Source organism: Pan troglodytes, chromosome 21, assembly GCF_028858775.2.
Source record: "Pan troglodytes isolate AG18354 chromosome 21, NHGRI_mPanTro3-v2.0_pri, whole genome shotgun sequence".
NCBI classification, from domain to species: Eukaryota; Metazoa; Chordata; class Mammalia; order Primates; family Hominidae; genus Pan; species Pan troglodytes.
In genome coordinates, this window is record NC_072419.2 from 42450078 (window position 1) to 42471448 (window position 21371).

At 48.0% G+C, this 21371-nt stretch overlaps 1 protein-coding gene across 50 annotated transcripts in view; it reads left to right on the plus strand.

Moving 5' to 3' along the window:
* EPB41L1 (erythrocyte membrane protein band 4.1 like 1) overlaps positions 1–20584 on the plus strand; it is a 139877-nt gene extending 119293 nt beyond the window's left edge. For 12 of the 50 annotated variants that reach the window (XM_063802894.1, XM_063802901.1, XM_016937840.4 and 9 more), the window contains 6 exons: positions 41–145; positions 6644–6730; positions 7529–7612; positions 9633–9713; positions 10047–10163; positions 17117–20584. In XM_063802894.1, the coding sequence (XP_063658964.1) occupies positions 41–145; positions 6644–6730; positions 7529–7612; positions 9633–9713; positions 10047–10163; positions 17117–17125 (483 nt within the window). In that variant the 3' untranslated portion in view covers positions 17126–20584. Of the gene's footprint in view, positions 1–40; positions 146–2124; positions 2209–6643; positions 6731–7528; positions 7613–9632; positions 9714–10046; positions 10164–17116 lie in introns of all 50 variants that reach the window. The other 38 variants (XM_063802892.1, XM_016937830.3, XM_054674702.1 and 35 more) reach the window with 7 other exon arrangements.
* Positions 20585–21371: the final 787 nt, after the last annotated feature.

Here is a 21371-nt window from a genome sequence, read left to right on the forward strand (position 1 = left end):
GGGTTTCAGTTACAGAGCATTCTCCCTCCTTTTCCTACAGCCTGTGAAAACAGAAACCATGACTGTCAGCAGTCTGGCCATTAGAAAGAAGATTGAGCCGGAGGCCGTACTGCAGACCAGAGTCTCCGCTATGGATAACACCCAGGTAACTTGTGCCTTCCAATGTACCCTAAGCATGGGTATTGGGCATTTGGTGGTAGGGTCCCCACTGCTGTGGCCAAACCCCTTGGCCAGCTCTTTTAATCTCAGCTTCCCTGGAACCCATATGTTAATCCTGATGCTCTTCTGTGCCTCAGTGTCCTCTCTGAGCTCTGGGGAGGGGCAACGGGTAAAGCAGGTTCCTGTCCTGGGCAGACCATACTTCTTAAAGCCTCCATTTAGCCATCCATAAAATGGGAATGACCCTGTCTACCCCTTCCTCCTGGGCATATTGGGAGGACTGTACTGACTAGTGGATTGGGACCTTGGTGTTCACATTGCTTGGAGGAGTTGGAGAGGTTTCTTGAGGTATCTCAGGGGCTGCTTGAGGAGAGAAGAGGGAGAGATCCCAATTCAGCTTCAGTCAGAATAGCTCACCTTGGGTCATTTTTTATGCATTAGAGTTCCACATCAGATCAGTAAAATGAACAAAGTGAAAGAAGAAAACCGAAGATCATGTGTCTTGACAAGAAGCAGCATCCTGACCACTTGGAGAAAGCCGTCAGGCATAGGCACAGGCCCACGACTTCCAGTCCATTCCCTGCACTCCTTCCATGCTTTTTAAACTTAGGAAGTTAAGATTGAGGATCTGATAGATGCCCTCCTGGTTTTTCCTGGCCAGAAGAGCTACAATGCTAGGAGCTTTTTTGCTCTGAGACTAACCTTTTTCTGAAGAACTGAAATAAGACCAGGCACAGTGGCTCACATCTGTAATCCCAGCACTTTGTGAGGCCAAGGCAGGCAGATCGCTTGAGCCCAGGGGTACAAGACCAGCCTGGGCAATATCGGGAGACCCCAGCTCTACAAAAAATACAAAAATTAGCTGGGCATGGTAGCACATGCCTGTACTCCCAGCTGCTTGGGAGGCTGATGTAGGAGGATCACTAAAACCCAGGAGGTCGAAGCTGCAGTGAACTATGAGCTATGATTCCACCACTGCATTCCAGCTTGGGTGACAGGGAAAAAAAGAGAGAGAAAGAGAAAACTGAAATAAGACATAAACCAATACAACATGGGCAATTCTTTTGTTTCCAGATTTTTTTCTCCCACTTTTATAATGATGGTAGGAGTTTATGAGGCCGTCTACTACAGGTCAGGACTCTTGAGTTCTGATGAGCTGTGTGACCTTGGGCAAGCTGCTTCCCCCCCGACCTGTTTTGTTTTAGTAACACGTGTTTCTGTTGTGTTTTCATACAGAAAAGTATAAAGAAACTAAAATTGGCCCTAGATCCCACAGCCCAGTAACCCTTATTGACATAAAAACAAAACAACAAAAAAAGTTTATAGTTATACAATTCAAGCAGAACAAAATGGGATTTTTCTTATAGTATCACCCAGAAAAAAATATAAGCCTATTCCAACACAGATACCTACATCTCTATATACTTAACAATGTTTACACAGAAGTGATCATTTTCTTACACCTTACCTTTCTTCTTAGTAATTATTTTGGAGATCACTCCTTGTTGGCATACATAGACCCACCTTACTCTTGATCATCTCAGTTAGGAGGCAAATCTTGATTTATTTCGCTGTCTCCCAATGGCTCGCCCTGTGATTGTTTTTGTTTTGTGCAATTCACTATCAGCGCTCGTGAATTTCCTTGCTCATACTTCTCGGTGAGCTTTTCAAAGGTTATATCCAAAGAGTCAGTTCCTAGAGATTGCTAGGTCAAAGATTACACGCATTGCAATTTGGATAGAATTTGCCAGATAGTCTGAGATTATTTTTTATTTATCAAATACACTGGTTGAAATGTAATGAGGGCCTGTTGCACCTCTGTGATTTGGTCTGTGTGCAGCCCCCTGCCAGTGATGTTCACTCACACAGCCTGTCACTTTGTAACTGGGAGGCCGTGAGCCCAGGTGACAGATGCTGCAGGTATACCCAGCTCTCCCCAGCTCTAACGACTCCTCCTCTGGTCAGCAGGTTGATGGGAGTGCCTCAGTGGGGAGGGAGTTCATAGCAACCACTCCCTCCATCACCACGGAGACCATATCGACCACCATGGTAAGTTGAACCCAGGAGGCTTCCCTCTCTGACCAGCCCCCTGCCCCACCAAACAGCCAGAGAACAAGCTAACATCGCCTGGCTGCTTCAGGAAGTTGTGAGCTGCCCTCGCTGCATCAGGCACGGGACATAAGTCAGCTGTTTATTATCTGGGGCTTTAGTTGCCACAGGACATAGTCAGGCCTCAGTTTTCCAAAGTGAGTAATGTGGGCGATGGAATCCCCACTGATAGTGTCAGTTATCTAGACCATCTCAGCCACAGCAGAGAGAGAGAGAGGATGGTCTTCTTTGGTTATTGGCACCCACGAATCTCATCTTGCATTGAGATTTCATTGGCTCATCTCACCTCCACTCTGAAGGTGAGGCTGGACCCATCCTGGTGGCTGCACATTGTCTCATGCCTTAGACCACTTCCTTGTCTTGGTCAGTAGATGGCGTGCGGTGACCCTAAGTTGGAACCAGGATTTTTGGGACCTCCCTATTGAGGGACCTCATGGTTCTGCTACTTATTTGCTGTCTGACCCATGAAGGAAGGCCCTTGGCCTGAGGTGTCCTCATCTGCAAAATGGCAATAATCCCCATTCTGCAGTTCTTAAGAGACCCCGGCAACACTAGATCCCTTCATGATTAAACAGAACAGATAGCATTTGGCACACAGGTTGTGGTTCCAGTCAATGTGCTGAGACTCCTGAGTGGATAATCTCCATGGATGCTCACAAACACTGTGAGGTGGATGCTCTTCCCTCCACAACCTTTATAGATGAGGTAACTGAAGTTCAGAGAGGTAAAGCGACTTACCCAAGGTCACACAATCAATAAGTGGTAGTGCCAGGTTATCCCCAGGCCTTCTGACACCAGGAGCCCCACTTTCAACCCCAGCCACTCTGCTCTGCTTCCTTAATCCTGACCATTGTGAACATCAGCCGCATGCGGCTGGGGCTGCGGTTGCAGCCACTACTCGGGCTAGGGAAGGTAGCAGTGCTGGAGCCAGAGAAGTTGTTTTCAAATACTTTTTCTTGCCAACCCCCTGACATATACATAGGAAGGTAATTCCATCAATCTAGACTAGCCAGCAGGTAGGTTTTGAATACACAGAAATTTTAAAATCAATAAGTCCAAACTAGTTACCAGCTTGCACACCTTTCCCTGGTCACTCAGTTCCTCCTCTCCCCTCGGTCCTTCACCACGTGTCATTGGGATGCTTGTAGGGCTAAATTTAAATCTGTTCATATGGTGAGCAGGCACTTATACCATTCATTTACTCATCCATCCATCCATCTATTCATTCATTTGTTCCAAAAACATTTATTAGTCTGTACTATCTGCCTGGTATGGGGGATACAGTTGAAGAAACTATACTGCCTGCTGGAATTCATTCATTCAAATGACCATCATGAGCACCTTTAATGTGCTGTGACCCTGTATTTGGGTTCTGGGCATACAGTGGAGAACAAGGCCCAGCTGTCCCACTTCCTGGCTGGATGACCTTGGGCAAGTCACCTGAACCTCTCCAAACCTCAGTTTTCACTTCTGTAAAATGGGTGAGGGTAGAGGGCAGTAATAGCATGACCTCAAAGGGCTGATGTGAGGGGGAACGAAAGCAATCTGTGCAAAGCCCTGAGAACAGTGCCTGGCACATAATAAGTGGCCTGAAGATGTGAGCTGCAGTTACTTCTTTCCTGCCTTCATGGGACAGTGTAATAATGCTATCCTAGGGGCCACCAGGAGGACAGCTATGGGGTGACAGCTCTGCCAGGAGGAGCCAGGAAAGGCTTTCCCTAGGCAGGGACATTTGAGTGAGCTATGCTTGAAGGATAAATTAAAGTATGGTCCTGGGGGAAGGCATTCTAGACAGTGGGAAAAGCAAGTGCAAAGGGCAGAAGGGAAGGAGTGCAGCATTTGGGGAAGGACCAGTGGTCAAGAAAGCCAGATGTCAAGCACATGGAGGAGGAGTCGGGGGGGAAGAGCTGGAAAGGAAGGCTAGGCCAGAGCTTGATGGACCTCAAATGTCATATACCAAGTTCAAACTTCTGTCCTGCAGACAAGGGGGAATCACTTAAATTTTTTACATTAGGGACATGATGTCATCAGATATGTGTTTCTGTGTTTTAGAAAGATTATTCTAGCAACCTCTGTGGAGGAGGGACTTGAGCAAAAAATTCTTCCCTCCTTCTCTCTCTCTCCTTCCTTCCACAAATATTGATTGAACACCCATGATGTGTATAGTTCTGTACCAGCCACTGTGAATCCAGCTTGAAGAAGGGAACATCCCGGGGCTCTGGGGCCCACATGCCACTGGGAGAGACAGAGAGAGAAAGCAGGGAACCAGCTTAGATGCTGGTGCCCAGGCTGGGGTGGGGCTGGAGTGCAAGGAGGTAGATGCAGAGAAGGGGTCAGGGTTAAGGGATGCCTGGAGGGGGGAAAGCACAGGATTTGGTCGTTGGTAGGATGTTCAGGGGACAAGAGGAAAGATGAGCTCGTGACACCGTTCACTAGCCAATGGTTCTCAAAATGTGGTTCCAGGAACCTGTTAGCAAGGCAGGTCCTTTGGGCTCCTCCTTAGACCTATTGACTTGGAAACTCTAGGGTGGGGCCCAGCAGTGTGTGTTTTTCCAAGCCCTCCAGCTGATGCCTCTGAAGTTGGAGAACTGCTGATGTAAACAGAGCGATGGGGGAAAGTGGTCTTTAGTGACAAGCGTGTGTTGGAAGTGGAAGAAGCAGTGAATTCCTTTCGAGATCGGATGAGTCTGAGGTGCCTGTGGAACATTTCCAGGGCAAAATGTCTAGGACACAACTGGTTTTAAAGGCCTAGGGTCCAATAAATATCTGGGCTATAGGTGAAGGGATAGGGGACTTTGACCTCCATGAGGCAGCAGAAGCTGTTGAGTAGCCGAGGTGGCCCAGAGAGCGGGTGGCAAGTGAGGAGAGCCTGAATGTGGAGGAAGAGAGGGCTGAGTTTGCCTTGGTCAGGGAGAGGAACCACTCCTCCTGGAGGCAGGTGACGGGACTGGCCAAGGATACAGGAGAGGAAGGGAGGAGCAGAGGGTGCCTCGTTTTGAATGACTGATGTCCCTAGTGGTGGCCTCTGTTTTTAGTGTGAAGGTGGAGGTGAGGCTTTGCCCTGGGAAAGACAGAACAATGAAAGAATAAGAGGCTTTAAGGGAGAACTTCCCAGAATGATGCTAGGATTCAGAGGGGTTAGTGGCTGTTAAGGGGAAAGGAAGCATTGAGCCCGGAAGCTGCCCTTGGGAAGCCTGCTGCTGGGCCACATTCTGGAACTGCAGGTGCATCTGGGAACGTGCCTTGTGGTGCAGTACCAAGGAACCAGGCTGCTGGCAGCCTCAGCAGGATGCAGGTGTGGGAGCGGCAGGGGAAAGTCAGCGAGTTTCTTTTCTCACCTGTCCCTTGGTAGGCAGAAGTCCAGATCTAGTGTCATGCCTGGACCAGAATCAGAGGTCAGGTCACTGAGGACCTGCAGAATGGACACAGTTCTGGGCCCCTGGACAGACAAGGCTGAGCCCTGAGATGGTGCAGAAAGTAGGAGGTAGAAGCAGGCAGCTGGGCCCTGGCGCCAGATCGGGGGCAGTAAGTCAGGGGACAATTCCAGGAAGATCTAGCAATTAGAATTTAAGGTAGGGCCAAGAGAGCTGTCTGAAGGGAAAGATTCCCAAGGGCAGAGTGGCGTGCACAGTGTGTTGGACTTGGAGTCAGACAACATGGAGTTAAGTTCCAGCTCTACCACTAACTTGCTGGGAGACTGAACTCTTAAGTTTCTCTTGCCCTCCAGTTTCTCATCTGTAAATCAGGAATATTAAAAGTAATGCCCAACCGGTGTTATGAGAATTAAATGAGATGAGGCATGTAACATCCTTAAAATGATGCCTCGCACATAGCAAGCACTCAGAAAGTCATTATTATTATTATATTCTAAATAGCCAGCTTATGCCCCTATATTTATCCTATGTATTTTGGTTTGCAAAACCTTTTCTACTCCATTAGCTTCATAGGTTCTGTGTGGGATTGGGGCAAGGGTCCTTTTTTACAGATGAATCTGTGAGGCCCATAGAGAGGAAGTGGCTCTGCCCCAAGTCACATGGCTTGAAGGTGGCAGGGCAGGACACGAGCCTGAATCTGGCAACTCCTCTGCTAGTGCTTCCGGAGAACAATGCCATGTCTTGATCACTACAGTGTTCCTAACGCCAGACAGTCTGTAAATGTTTGTTGAATGAGCAAGTGTGCAAGTGTGCGAGTGAACAAATGTGTGCCTGAGTGAGCAAGGGATGAATGAGGCGGAACTGAACGATGCCTTCAGTCCTTTGCTTCTATTATTTCTACTCAACCTTGTGGTCGTGATAGCTACATGGCCACATGCTCCGCCCATCCTGGGGGCCCACCCGGCTGAGAGCTGGCCATCTGAGCACTATTGTTTCCCCAGGAGAACAGTCTCAAGTCCGGGAAGGGGGCAGCTGCCATGATCCCAGGCCCACAGACGGTGGCCACGGAAATCCGTTCTCTTTCTCCGGTAAGTGGGCAAGGCCAGCTCAGGCTAGGGGACTCCACACTGAGAATATGGGCATGGACCCATGTATGGCTGGCAGGAAGTGCAGCGTTGAGCCCAGAAGGCACCCTTCTAGGTGCAGAGCCAGGAAACTGGACCCTTTTCAGATGCCCACAGGGCTCCCTGGTGCCTGCTAGAATCTCATGAGTGGCCCTCCCCACCGCCCACACATGTAAGTGGGGCATTGGTGGCGTGTGAGGGTGAAGCTGCCCCTCACCTTGGTGGTGCTGCTGAGGGTTCTTTTGCATCTGCCCTCCCTACTAACCAGGAAGAGCAATGGACTAGGAGGCCAGAGGCTTGGATTCTGGACCTGCCTCTGTTGGTGCCTGCCCAGTGACCCTGAGTCTGTCACTGTAGGGTCTCTTTCAGCTCTTGCATTCTCCAAGTCTGTGGTTCTCATTGTTTAGCTCCACAGAGAGCGTGCACCTGGCTATGACAGGATGGGGCATCAGGAGGGCTCTGTTTCCACCTTGGATCCTTTTGGTCATTCTTCCATGATGCCAGGATTCTTAAATTCTAGGGTATTGTTAGGATTCTGGGCCTCAGGAATCTTAGCGTCTAGGAATCTCAGACTCCAGGATTTGAGAATTTGATGGGTCTACTTTTCTGAATATTCTAGTATTCTTGAATTCTTAATGGCTCAAAGCATCTTGGCTTCGAAACGTCACCTTCACGGGGCCCTTTACCCCACCCCACCCCCACCCCTCCAGAGCCCACTGTCCTTACCTGACACCCTGGGTGGGGGGTGGTTATATTCTGCAGATCATCGGGAAAGATGTCCTCACCAGCACCTACGGCGCCACTGCGGAAACCCTCTCAACCTCCACCACCACCCATGTCACCAAAGTGAGTAGCAGCAGGGCGCCCCATGCCCCCAGCCGAGCTGCAGGCGAGAAGGTCATGACTGTTGTTCTGCTTCAGCTTCGCCATCTGTAAAGCGGACAGAGAAAACCTGTAGTGTTTACCAGCTTCTGGAATACTGTGCGCTTTGTCCTGTGCCACATGTTGTTCTAGGCACGGGCTCTTCCCACACGGCGTTGACAGCCAGGCTAGGGGGAACAATACTCTCCTCTTTGAAGTAACTGTGAACCATGGCGTGTGCGCCTTGTAGCTGCAAAGTGCTGGAGGAATCTAGACGGGGTGACATATGGGAGGCCCTGCAAGAGTCAGGAAGCATCTCCTGGAAGAAGTAGGGACTGAGTAGAGTCTTGGAAAGCCAGGCAGGACACCTGAGGGAGGAGAAGACAGATGCGGGTGTTCTAAGCAAAGCAGAAGAGGGAAGCAGAAATTGTGTGTTTGCTTATTTGTTTGTTCACTGAGCAGATGTTAGTGAGTGTCAACTTTGTGTTAGCCTCTGTGCCAGGGGCTGCTGGATGTAGCAGTAAGTGAGGCCTGTTTATGGGACATGAGAAGCACATGTAGGGGGTGTAACTGGGAAATTAGGTTGCACTGGGGGCAGGGAGGTGGAATATAGAGCAAATAACAAATACCAGGACACATTTGACTCTGGAGGATCTGGGCCTCAGGGAGATTGGAAAGCCATGAAGGTTTTTAGATTGGAGAGTAACCCAGTGAACATAGGTTTAAGGAGAGAATATCAGGTCCACCAGGATGTATAGATAGGTGGGAGAAAGAAGAGGGAGAAGTATGGAGAGAGACGGATAATAAATAACTCAGGCCTGGTGGGGAGGGCCTGGACCAGGGTGTGAGTCAGAGCTCAGGCAGCAAGAGGTAGGGGCAAAGGAGGGAAGCCTTCCTGGGTGACCCAGCAATAAGGACAAGGGCTAGTTGGGAGGCAGGCGGGCTGATGCGTCCACACCTATGTGGCCAGGAGGAAGGCAGGAGGGCGCCTAGCCAGGGCTGGAGGCCTGGAGCAGCCAGGTTGATGAGCCATCAGAGGAGAACTCTGGTCAGTTGCACTGGGCCTTCATGCACGGACTGTCCTGGCCTCTGCCTGCGCCTCTACAGGATTCAGCACTTTCTCACGTACCCCACAAAGAACCCACTCTCAGCAAAAGCATTACTGAGCAATGTTGACTTCTCTGAAAGCTTTATGGGAGGTTTTACATCCCACGCCCACAGCAGACAGCTCAGGAAACTCTTCTTCCCAAAGTCCCTGCCAACTGGGAGCCCCCTCTTCTTTCTATCCACTCCTGACTCCAGCTGGGATTCCCCACAGACACCACCCTGCTTTAACATGCCAAACAATTAGGTCCTGCCTCAGTTATTACTTCTAAACTTGTCCAAACCCCTTGCCTTCAGAAAACAGCGGAGGTCATAAGTATCATCAATCTAATTTTCTCTTGTAGTATTTTTTGAAGTTGCTTAAGGCAGAACCTTGTCACCATTCACATTTCATTCATGTGTTCATTCAACAAATCTGCATTCAGCACTGCCCTGGTTAGACTGGGTGAGGGAGTGGGGGAGGAGGGGATATAGAGATGAACAAAATACAGACCCTGCCTTCAAGAGCTGGCAGCCTGGTGAGGTGAACAAGGCCACAGACATACATAAAGTCGGCACCAGGCAGAGAGGTCCAGAACTGTGAGAGAGACAGATTCAGTGCTCAGGCAGTACCAAGGCAGGAAGACAGAAGCATTGCCAACCAGGGTCTGAGAGGCAGCATTGGAGCTAGGCTTGGAAGACCTAGATGGGATAGTTTGGTAGTTTTGGGGAGTGGTGGCAACCAGGCAAGATCTGCAGTTCAAAGTCCAAAATCAGAAAAGAAAAAATCTGAGGAAGTCAGGAGAGAAGGTAACTGCTGGTTCTCAGCCCTGCCCTCGAGAGATGATTTGGGTAGGTCCCCTCTTGAGGCTGCTGCCCCAACAGGACCCAAGAGTGACCTCACCTCCCTCTCCCTCTGCAGACTGTGAAAGGAGGGTTTTCTGAGACAAGGATCGAGAAGCGAATCATCATTACTGGGGATGAAGATGTCGATCAAGACCAGGTATGGGGGTAGGGACCGTTCTTCCCAGTGCCACTGCCCAGTCCTCAATCCCTCCTATGTTGGGTTACCCATGGATGGCTATCCTCATGGGCAGAGAAGGTGTCCACTTCTTGCTGACCCTGTTCAGATAAGAAACCCCCAAGAAAGGGGCATTGGATGGGAGCCAGAAGGAGCCAGAAGACCTGAGCTCTAGTCTCTCCCTTTAGTTGTTTGACTTTGCCCCTCCCTGGGCCTCAGTTTTTCCAGCTGTGCACTAGAGGGCTTGCTGTTCTTCACAGTCTGTCTCGTCTTGGATATTTCATGGTTCCTTCCTTTGCTGTTCTTTACCACCAGGCCCTGGCTTTGGCCATCAAGGAGGCCAAACTGCAGCATCCTGATATGCTGGTAACCAAAGCTGTCGTATACAGAGAAACAGACCCATCCCCAGAGGAGAGGGACAAGAAGCCACAGGTAAGGCTCCTGAGGCCCAGCAACCATGAGAGAGAGGAGGGAGCAGTAGCAAGATCCTCTGAGGGCCATTTCCATCTGAGAAGCCAGTGGCTTGACCCCTAGTGCAGCTTTGACCCTCCCCCCATCAGCCTTCCTGATTTGCTGCTCAAAGGAGAGCGGCACCTCCCCGAGATACAAGTCGGCGGGGAGAGGAAGGAAGACTGGTTCCTTGGTTTCTTTGGGGTTTCAGGCTCCAGATCCAGAAAAATAAATCCAGAAGTGGCTAAAAATTTTTTTAAAGGGAGGGAAATGGAGAGAGGATTGACAGTGGATATTGAGGTGGGACAGATGGAGGTCCTCATTATCTCCTTGGGCATTGTCTATAAACCGGAAGTCAGAAAAAGTCCTACTAGGCCCAGTGCCACGTTCCTGGCCCTGAGTCTCTCTCTCTATCACAAGTCACTGAATGTTGTTAAGGGGCCATGATGACCAGAGCCCTTGATCCCTTTTGTCTTGCTTGATTGCAATTTTTATATTTTTTGAGATGGAGTCTTGCTCTGTCACCCAGGCTGGAGTGCAGTGGTACAATCTTGACTCACTGCAACCTCCGGCTCCTGGGTTTAAGCGATTCTCTTGCCTCAGCCTCCCGAGCAGCTGGGACCACAGGCGCCCGCCACTGCGCCCAGCTAATATTTTGTATTTTTAGTAAAGACGTGGTTTCACCGTGTTAGCCAGGATAGTCTCGATCTCCTGACCTCGTGATCTGCCCGCCTTGGCCTCCCAAAGTGCTGGGATTACAGGCGTGAGCCACCGCACCCAGCCTAATTTTTATATTTTTAGTAGAGACGGGGTTTTACCTTGTTGGCCAGGCTGGTATCAAACTCCTGTCCTCAAGTGATCTGCCTGCCTCAGCCTCCCAAAGTGCTGGGATTACAGGCATGAGCCACCATGCCTGGCATGATTGCATTTTGACTTCTGAGACCTGCAGGAGCCAAAATCTTAGGGACTCTAATATTCTCTTGTTTCACTGTGGGCCATCAATGCTTTGGTGAATAAGAGAAATAAGATGATGTTGGGGCAGATAGGGCTTTTAAGCAACCTAAATTAGGGGAGGGGTTCTTCTGGGCCCTCTGGAAATTTACCAGATCTTATCAGATCTTAAAGCAAAATCCCATAGCCATTGAGTTGGATAAAATAAGCCAGGCACAGAAAGTATAAACTGTATGATTCCATTCGTAGGGAGTCCAAAAGCAAGCAAAACTAATCGACACGGTTGAAAATCAGATTATTTCTGATTTTCTATCTGAGAAAAAAATTCTTCTGATTTTTCTGTTACTTCTGGGATGCAGTATTCACGAGGAAGAGGGAAGGGCCAGAAACGAACCTTCTAGGGTACTGGAAATGTCACTATTTTCAACTGGGTGGGTTACATGGGTATATACATATAAACACATTTATAAAATTATTCTCCCACTTAGAGTTGTGTACTTCACACATTTCACGGGCTCTACCACAATGAAAAAAAATCCATCTCAAAGACCCCACAAATATAATTGCTGGTCTCCTTTTTGCCCTTTTCCTTGAATGAATGAAACCAGTCTTTTCTAGAAAGATACGAGAATGTTTCTCTTCCTTTGATTACCAGACCCCTTAATGTCAGAAGAAAAAGCACTGAAACATTTTCCTGCTGCTCTGAAAGGCTGCTAACCTCTGGTCTGGACTAGGGCTGTTCAGCAGAACTTTCTGCAGTGATGGAAGTGTTCTTTCTGTGCTGTCTGGGATGGTAGTCACTAGCCGCCTGTGGCTATTGAGGACTTGAAATTGGCTAGTCTAAAAAGAAATGTGCTTTAAGGGTGAAATACATGCAGGATTTTGAAAATTTAATATGAAAAAAATGTAAATGATCTCAATAATTTTTACATTGGTTACATGTTTAAATGATAAGGGATACATCAGGTTAGGTAAAATGTACTATTAAAATTAACTTCATCTGGCCAGGCACGGTGGCTTATGCCTGTAATCTCAGCACTTTAGGAGGCCAAAGCAAGTGGATCACCTGAGGTCAGGAGTTTGAGATCAGCCTGACCAACGTGGTGAAACCCTGTCTCTACTAAAATACAAAATTAGGAGTGGGGGTTGGTGGGTGCCTGTAGTCCCAGCTACTAGGGAGGCTGAGGCAGGAGATTTGCCTTAACCCAGGAGGCGGAGGTTGCAGTGAGCTGAGATGGCACTATTGCACTTCAGCCTGGGCAACAGAGCGAGACTCCGTCTCAAAAATAAAATAAAATTAAATTAATTTCACCTGTTTCTTTTTAAACTTTTTAATGTAAACTAAAATTGAGAAATTTAAGTGTGAAATTAAAATTTTCTATTTATCTAGAAATTTTTAGAAAAATAGAAATATATAGAAAATTTAGGAAGTGTTATCTAGAAAATCTATTATCTAGGAAAAAAAATTTTTTTTTGAGACGGAGTCTCACTCTGTCACCCAGGCTGGAGTGCAGTGGCACGATCTTGGCTTACTCCAGCCTCCACCTCCCGGATTCAAGTGATTCTCGTGCCTCAGCCTCCCAAGTAGCTGAGACTACAGGCGTGTGCTACCACACCCAACTAATTTTTCTATTTTTAGTAGAGACGGGGTTTCACCATATTTGCCATGCTGGCCTCAAACTCCTCACCTCAAGTGATCTGCCTGACTCGGCCTCCTAAAGTGCTAGGATTACAGGTGTGAGCCACTGCACCTGGACCTATCTAGGAAAATTTTAAATTGCATATGTAGTTCACATTCTATTTCTATTGGACAGCACTGGTCTAGAAGTGTAGGTTGGCCATGGGCGGAGCCTACCTCCCAGGCTTCCTCAGACCTTCATACAAGTGATTGTCATTCCTATCCCCTCAGTTTTTCAATCATTCTTCCTTTATTCCTCCCAAATCTCAGAGTGGTAGAGTGTAGGCCACTTGCTGAGCTGGGTGTATCACCTGGGGAAGCCTGTTTAAAATACAGGCACTGGAGAACCCTCTCCATAAAGTCTGATTTAGAAAGACTGGACTGGGACCTGGGACCTGTATTGCCTGTGAATCTTCATTTCTGCCTTGGTCCTTAGGGAGTCCACGTGCAGCCAGGTATAGTAGCATTGATGCAAAGAACTCTGTATTGGGAATCCAGGGACCTGGCTCTAAAGCTGTTCCACTGACTGGTGTGTGACCGTAGGTCCGTTTCTTCCCGCTTGAGGACTCGGTTTCCTCACTTGCAAAATGAAGAGGTGGAGCGAGCCCCCTTCCAATTATAGTCCTCTGGCTATTTGCTTTCCTGGGGTATCTGTTGTGCTTTTCTCATCTCTTCTCCATTCCCTCTCTCACGCCTCCTCATCTTTCCCAGGGCATTCAGAACCAGGCCCCCAGGCTCCCGCCTTCCCATTTCCCTAGCCATTCAGAGCCCTCATCCTGGCCTCCACATCCTGCCCACCCCGTCGCGATGCAGTCTTTCACATCTGCCCACCTCACTGCTCCCTTTGCTGTCTCATTCCCTCCTCCTCGCCTCTCTTTAGTTCTTTCTTTGCTGCCATTGCCCCACGCACCACCATGCCCCATCTCTCTCTCTTCTGGGTTGTTCTGTAAAGGTCACCTTGTTTATGTTGCCCTGGCAAGCCAGAAGTTTCTCTCCCTTGCCTTTTCTGCCCACTTGCTTTACCAGTAATTATGGTCAAGTAGAACCCAAGTCTGACTCTTAATACAGTCAGACTCACTAATTCTAGAAGAGGTCTCCTCTGAATTCAAAAACTCCTTTTTAAAGTGCTTGGAAACATTGGCTTAATGGATGGATGCCTCTTGGTACCCCAAGGAAGAGCTCTGTACTCCTGCAGAGTCTCAAGCCCTGCCCTTTATTAGCTGTGTGACCTTTTAGCAAATCATTTAAACTTTTCAGCCTATGATTCCTCGTCAGCCAAATGGCAATGATCATCACAGTAATAACAATCGCTATAATTTATGGAAAGCTTACCCTGTGCCAGGCACCAGGCCGTGCACTCAACACAAGTACTGTTACCTGCTCATTCATTTTACAAATGAGGAAACTGAGGGTCAGAGATGTTAAGTGGCTTGCTCACAGTCATGAAGCTGTGAACATGATGGATTGATTAGAGAGTGAAACCCAATCTGTTAGACTCCAAAACCCAATGGTCTTGACCTTTTCACCACACCCACTTTTCATAACGTCTGTCTCCTAGGGCTACCAAGATCATCCATGCAGCATGGTAGTTAGCACACTGCCTAGCACATCGCGAGTGCTTAATAAAAGCTCATTATGACTACTATTACCATTAACTTGAAATAGGCTAACAAAATGCTGCACGCAGGGACTGTGCTGTGCTGTAATAAACCAAGAAGAATAAATCATAACACTGTATTGTTTAGATGTCTTTGGTACTTCTGAAGTGTCTATGGGCTTACGAAGACATCCCACATACCCAGAATAATGATTACACTGACTTATAGGACAGCCACTTCATTAATTGATGCACAAACTTAAAGTGCAGCCTGTTACTGTAAGGAAAAACCAAACCAAACCAAACCAAAACCAATGCCCAGTTAGGATGTAGTAATTTTGCTACATGAGTAATATTCTTTGAGTAGTATTCTTTCTACTCAATTTTGACCAGGGGCCAGGCGCAGTGGCTCACACTTGTAATCCCAGCACTTTGGGAGGCTGAAGCAGGAGGATTACTTGAGCCCAGGGGTTCAAGACCAGCCTGGCCATCATAATGAGACCTTCGTTTCTATAAAAAATGTAAAAGATTAACTGGGTGTGGTGGCTGGCACCTGTAGTCCCAGCTACTTGGGAAGTTGAAGCGGGAGGATTGCTTGAGTCCAGGAGGTCCAGGCTGCAATGAGCTATGATCACGCCACTGCACTCCAGCCTGGCAATAGAGCAAGACCCTGTAAAAAACAAAAAACAAAAAACGAAATGAAGGAAGGAAGGAATAGATGGATACAACTAGGTTTTGGAGCTAGAAACACCTTGGTAGCTGTGTGCCCAGAGGAACCTCTCTGACCTCAGTTTCCTCATCTGCAAAATGTCATTAATGTATACATTGGAGTTGCTGTAATAACTAAACAACACTTGTGATATACTGGATCTGTGTCTTGCCTACAGAAGGGGCTCAGCAAGGTGAACCTGCTTCATTGTCCCTCTGAGGTTTTTCCATGTTTAGAGGTTGATGAGAGCACTGAGAAAGTCAGATCGTAATTGTCCACCACCAGCCTGGTGCCTGAGGCCCTGTCTCCATGAGGGTGTTTGTCTTACTGGTCTTCATCTTCTGTTCCTTCCACAAATCCTCCAGAAACATCTGTCCCTGCTTCAGTTAACTCTGTCTTCCTTCTTAAAGTTCTTCCTTCTTAAAGTTCTTCCTTCTTGAAGTTCTTGCTATGAGCGTGGAAAGTCACTCATGTCACACAGAACCTTTTCCCTTCTCTCCCTGCAACCTTGCAGGTCAGACGTCTGGTTTCTGCTCCATCTTCTCCCACTGGCCCACCTCCTTCAAAGAGGACCTGTCTCCCAAACACCACCAGCAAGAGGGCAGCACTTGCCTAGCTTCCTAACCTTCCAAAATTTAATGGGAAAAAATTGACCTGTTCCAAAACAGGAACCTTGGGTTTTAGTCTTGGTTTTGCCAACTTACTAAGCCTGAAGCCTCTGGGCCTCGGTTTTCCTATGTGTCAAATGAGCCAAGAAAGATCCATTTTCTGTGATTCCGTTAGCACTCGACTGCATGCAAGTAGCAGAAATGATGTTTCATCCATTAAATGGTTTTGAGTAGTTGCTATGTGCCAGGCACAGTGTTGAACACTGGAAAGACAAGAGTTAAAAGACAGCCCTTACCCTCAAGGAGATCAGAGTAGTATGTGGTTAAATTAACAACAGCAACAATCATCATAATAAGAACAGCCAGTATTTATTCAGCACTTACTATATGCTGGGCCCTTGCTTCAGTTCCTCCCTATAATGGGAGGCAGAACCTATTTTACGGAGGAAGCAATTGAGGCTTAAAGAAGTTAAGAAACTTGCCAGGCACTGTGGCGTGCACCTGTAATCCCAGCTACTTGGGAGGCTGAGGCAGAAGGATCACTTGCAGCCAGGAATTCAAGGCTGTAATGTGCATTGATTGTGCCTGTGAATAGCTATTGCACTCCAGCCTGAGCAACATAGTAAGACTTGTCTGTTAAAAACTGTTTAAAGTAAAGGAAGTTAAGAAACTCACCCAAGATTACAGAGCTAGCAGGCCCATAGAGTGGGATTTGAACTCATGGAGTGTGATTTCAGAACCTGCTCCTTTAAACACTGAGTTTTGGAGCCAAACCTGGAATCCAGACTTCATTTCTTTATTTAAACACTGCTGTCTGTGGTTTAATCTCCAGGACACAGCAAGCCCACGGACAACAGAAAGGAAAACCAAATGAAAAAAGAACATCTGCAATCGTGACTAAACATTTCTTAAAGCTGACAAGATAGGAAGAAAAAGTAAAATGATGATGATCTTAGCTTCTCGGTGTTAAAGGACATTTTAACACATTTTCAGGCCAAAGTAAAAGATTACCACCTCCCTGGAAACAAGCGAGCAAACACACATGGGCTCTGGAATCCAACAGATGTGGGTTCGGTTCTCTGCTGCCACACACAAGCTGCGTGGCCTTGGAGTGCAATAGCTACTCACAGGCATGATGATTACACATTACAGCCTTGAGTTTCTCACCTCAAGAGATCCTTCCACCTCAGCCTCCCAAGTAGCTGGGATTACAGGTGCAAGTCACTCTACCTTGCTGAGTCACAATAAAGGGCATATGGTAAAGGGTAGCAAAAACAACCTCTTGCCATGTATTTTAAAACAAGTGACAGAAGTTACTAATTTTTCTTGTCCTCTTCCTTCCTTTCCCCCCACTCCCCACCCCCCATTCTACCCCATGCCTCTGGCTTCCAGGAATCCTGACCTCTGTGAAGAGATCCTGGCATTTCTGGTCCAACCCAAGCCAGAGAACCATTAAGAAGGGGCCTTCATTCTGGATTCTCCGACGCAACACTGACGTCCCAGCTGCGATGTACTGTCACTGATGAGAGACTGGGAAGGAAAAAGCATATATATATAGATATATAGAGATATAGATATATATACAGGAAACACCGCGTCCTTGCACTGCTGCTGGGGCTGGCAGAGCAGTTGGCCGACAGCAACAACTGACATCTGAACACCTACATTTCCTTTGCAGACAAATTGAAGAACTGGTGGGATTTTTTTCAAGAAAAAAAATTATATAATAACTATAATCCCTTGCTCACCCCTTTCCCCCGCCAAATAAGAAACGCAAGCCAGACCACGATGATTGTAGAAGTCCCTCCCGCCCTGGTTCTGCACGTTACAGTTAGCAGACGAGCAATTCCATTTGTTCTTCTCCAGCATCTCTAAGGCCCACTTGAATGCAAAGGAAAACACTTGCGCAGCAAAGCAAGAGAAGTCACAGCAGCAAGACACGCACAGTCAACCATTTTCCGAGAAAAAAAGAAAATTCCCCACTTGGAAAGAAAGAGGAGGAACACTGGATTCTTACTTTCTGGATCTTGACACTGGGCTGCAAAACCCACCTTCCTCTCTCCCGCCTCCCCTCACCCTCAACTCTCAATGTCTTGCTGTCATTTTCTGTCTCGGCTCCCTCCTCCCCCTTCCCCCTTCCCCCACCCCAGACCCCTCACCCTCTGTGTCCTGGTCTTTCTGAGGGCCACTGCAGATGACTCTCCTTTGAAATGAGAAAAAGAAAAGAAAGCAAGAACAGAAAACGAAGCCACAGGAAGGGAAGTAGACATTGTATGCTTATGGTTTCTCATTATGAAGGTGCAGCTTGTAGGAGGTTTGTACGGATGTGCTTTGAAGTTATGTATATTACATATAACAGGAAAAAATATTAAAATAAACAGTGCTGGTAAGTATGAAGCTGACATTCTAAAATTATAATTATCTGACTGTGATTGATGTATCCTGAGGTTCCTAGATCTCACTGAACTGGCCCAGCTAAGGAGACCTGGACTCTGGGTGTGGGTTGGCTCACAGTAGGGGCTGACGGGTTCAGTGTAGTAATACTGTGTGTGGTGTTTGTAATTGGTTGATTGGTGGGGAGGGGTGGGGGCCCCTAATGGAGAGGTGTGGGTTTGGCAAGAAAGAAGCAACACAGATGTCGTCCCCAAAATGCCAGTTCAAGACACCTTCTCCCTGCCCCCCTGGTAGTAACAGTCAGGGCCTGGTCTGTGCTCAGGTACTGGGTCCCAGTCTGGGACTCTGCTGCTGAAGTTGCCACAGTAGAGGTCCCTGGCTTAGTCCTTATCTCCCTACGGGGCTTGCCTTGGTTTTCAGTCTTCTCTTTCTCTCTTTTTTTTTTTTTTTTTTTTTTTTTTGCCACATTCTGCCCTTCCCTGACCCCATTGTAATAACCAACTCCATATCCAAAGGGAGGTGGTGTTCTCAGCCATTGTAGAAGATGGTGGCTTTAACCTGACTGTCTAAAAATTCCCAGCTAAGCCTTTTCCTCTACTCTCTTCCTTGTTCTGAATCATTTCTTCTTCTCAGGCCAAAGTAGCCATGGTAAGGAGGCTTCATGGGGCAGAACCTGAAAGATCAAAACTGCATTTGCAAAGGCCTCCCCTGTCCCAGGACAAAGCTGAGACTGACGGGTGATGTTGCTCATAGGCTCCAGCTCTGCATAAGACCTTGGCTTGGAGACCTCCCTCTCAGTCAACAGCTGAACTCTGAGCTTGTGCCCAGAAATTACCCCAAGACCACAGGAACCCTTCAAGAAGCTCCCATCACAAGCTTGGCATTGCTCTCTGCCACACGTGGGCTTCCTCAAGGCTTGTCTGCCACAAGCTACTTCTCTGAGCTCAGAAAGTGCCCCTTGATGAGGGAAAATGTCCCACTGCACTGCGAATTTCTCAGTTCCATTTTACCTCCCAGTCCTCCTTCTAAACCAGTTAATAAATTCATTCCACAAGTATTTACTGATTACCTGCTTGTGCCAGGGACTATTCTCAGGCTGAAGAAGGTGGGAGGGGAGGGCGGAGCCTGAGGAGCCACCTGAGCCAGCTTTATATTTCAACCATGGCTGGCCCATCTGAGAGCATCTCCCCACTCTCGCCAACCTATCGGGGCATAGCCCAGGGATGCCCCCAGGCGGCCCAGGTTAGATGCGTCCCTTTGGCTTGTCAGTGATGACATACACCTTAGCTGTTTAGCTGGTGCTGGCCTGAGGCAGGGCAGGAAATCAGAATGGCATTTGCTTCTCTGGGCAAATGGGAAGTTCAGCGGGGCAGCAGAATCAGTGGCATTCCCCCTGGTGCAGGCCGGTGGGTCCACTCCAACTCCCCCTGAGTGTAGCAGCACACTTTCCATACACCAGGTTCTTTCTACAATCCTGGTGGAAAAGCCACAGAACCTTCTTCCTGCCCTTCTTAACTTGAGAGTTCCCCCTCTTTCTGGGTCAAGAGCTGGAGTGGTGGCTCCATCCTCTCTGGGCCACTTCAGTCTAGGAACTCATCTTTGCAGGAACCAGGAGTCCTGAGCACACTGAACACACCTCAGAGGGAGGATCCTTGTTGTGGATTTTGTACCTGGCTTCGGGGCAGGGATGAAGTGACCAGGCTTAGCTTGTGGAGTTTATGGGCCACCAGGGTTTGGGGAAATCACCATCCCGCGGATGCTGTGACCTCCCTTCTACGGAGATGCAGGCAGTGCCACGAGGGAGGAGGGGACCTGCAAAGCTAGAATCTAGGGCACTGTTTCCTCCCCATCCTTCTCTTTGTAGAGAATAGAGACGTTTGTCTTGTCTGTCTTCAACCTACTTTTCCTTTTCTCTTTTTTGTTTCTCATCCTCTCTGTGCCACCTCTCCACCCAGGAGGCCATGTAGCATAGTGGAAAAAGTCCCTGAGGGCGGTTAGGAGTTCTGGGTGACCATCCTGGCTCAGCTCCTAACTCACCATGTGACATCAGGCTATCCCCGTTCCCCCTCTTGGGCCTCAGTTTCCCGACTTGCAAAATAAGCAGAAAGAACCAGATGCTCTCCAGGGTCTTTTTCTACTTTGCCATCTCATGGGTCTTCATTTTCTCTTATTTTGTTTTCTCTGGATCTTTTCCATCTGAGGGTACAGGAAGTGCCAGGACCTGTTTCAGTTTTTGAATCCTGCAAGCACATTCCAAGACTGGCCTGAAACTGCATGAGCAACATCACTCGAAATAATTTTTTTTTTTTCCAAAAGCACCTTAACAACCAATTGCGATGCTGTCCTGTTCCTTTTCACTCACACCCTTCTCTCCTTTCTCGTCCCCATGCTCCCCCACCTCAGTGCTCCGTGCTGTATGCGTGTGCTCTCTGTTCTTGTATACTCAATAAAAGTGAAATAAATGTGTTTGATGCTGAACCATACTTCCTTGGCACCTCTCCTCTCTCTCTGTCTCTCTCCCTCTCTCTCTCTCTCTCTCTCTCTCTCTCACTGTCTCTCTCTGACTTTGGCCACTGGTACAAGTCGGCACTGTGGGAGGGGCTAAAACTGAAGTGGAGACATCCCAACTTAGAACATGTTTATTCAACAAATATTTGGAACTCAAGGTGGTCCAGGCCTTGGGTGACTCTCCAGGCACAACACAAACAAGACAAAAGTCCCTGCCCTTCATGAACCCACAGGCTAGTGGAGGAAACAGATGCCAACACAGGCAAACAGTCCGTTACAGAGCGCTCAGCACTAGGAAGGAAATACACAGGGAGAAGGGAAGGAGGGTCACTGAAGGAGACCACTTTAAATACAGTGGCCAGGTAAGGCCTCCCTGAGGAGGCGATCTGTGAGCTGAATGAAAAGAAGGATCAATCAACAAAGGCGAGGAACTTTGGTGCACATTCTAGGAGAGGGAACAGTAAGCACACAGGCCCCAGGACGTGGAGGGGCTTATTGAGCGGAGAAACAGCATGGTCCCTCCTCCTGAAACAAGAGTACCTACATTGGAGTCTCTCTTCCTGTAACCCCCCTACATGGGAGCCTAGTAGGGGGCTCAACTTCGGCCTTTGCCCAGAACCTCTATATATGTTCCCATATCCTCATACCACCTGTCCCATTATTCACTTATTTTTCTTTAAATTGACTCAGGTCAAGTGCAGTGGCTCACGCCTGTAATCCCAGCACTTTGAGAGGCTGAGGCAGG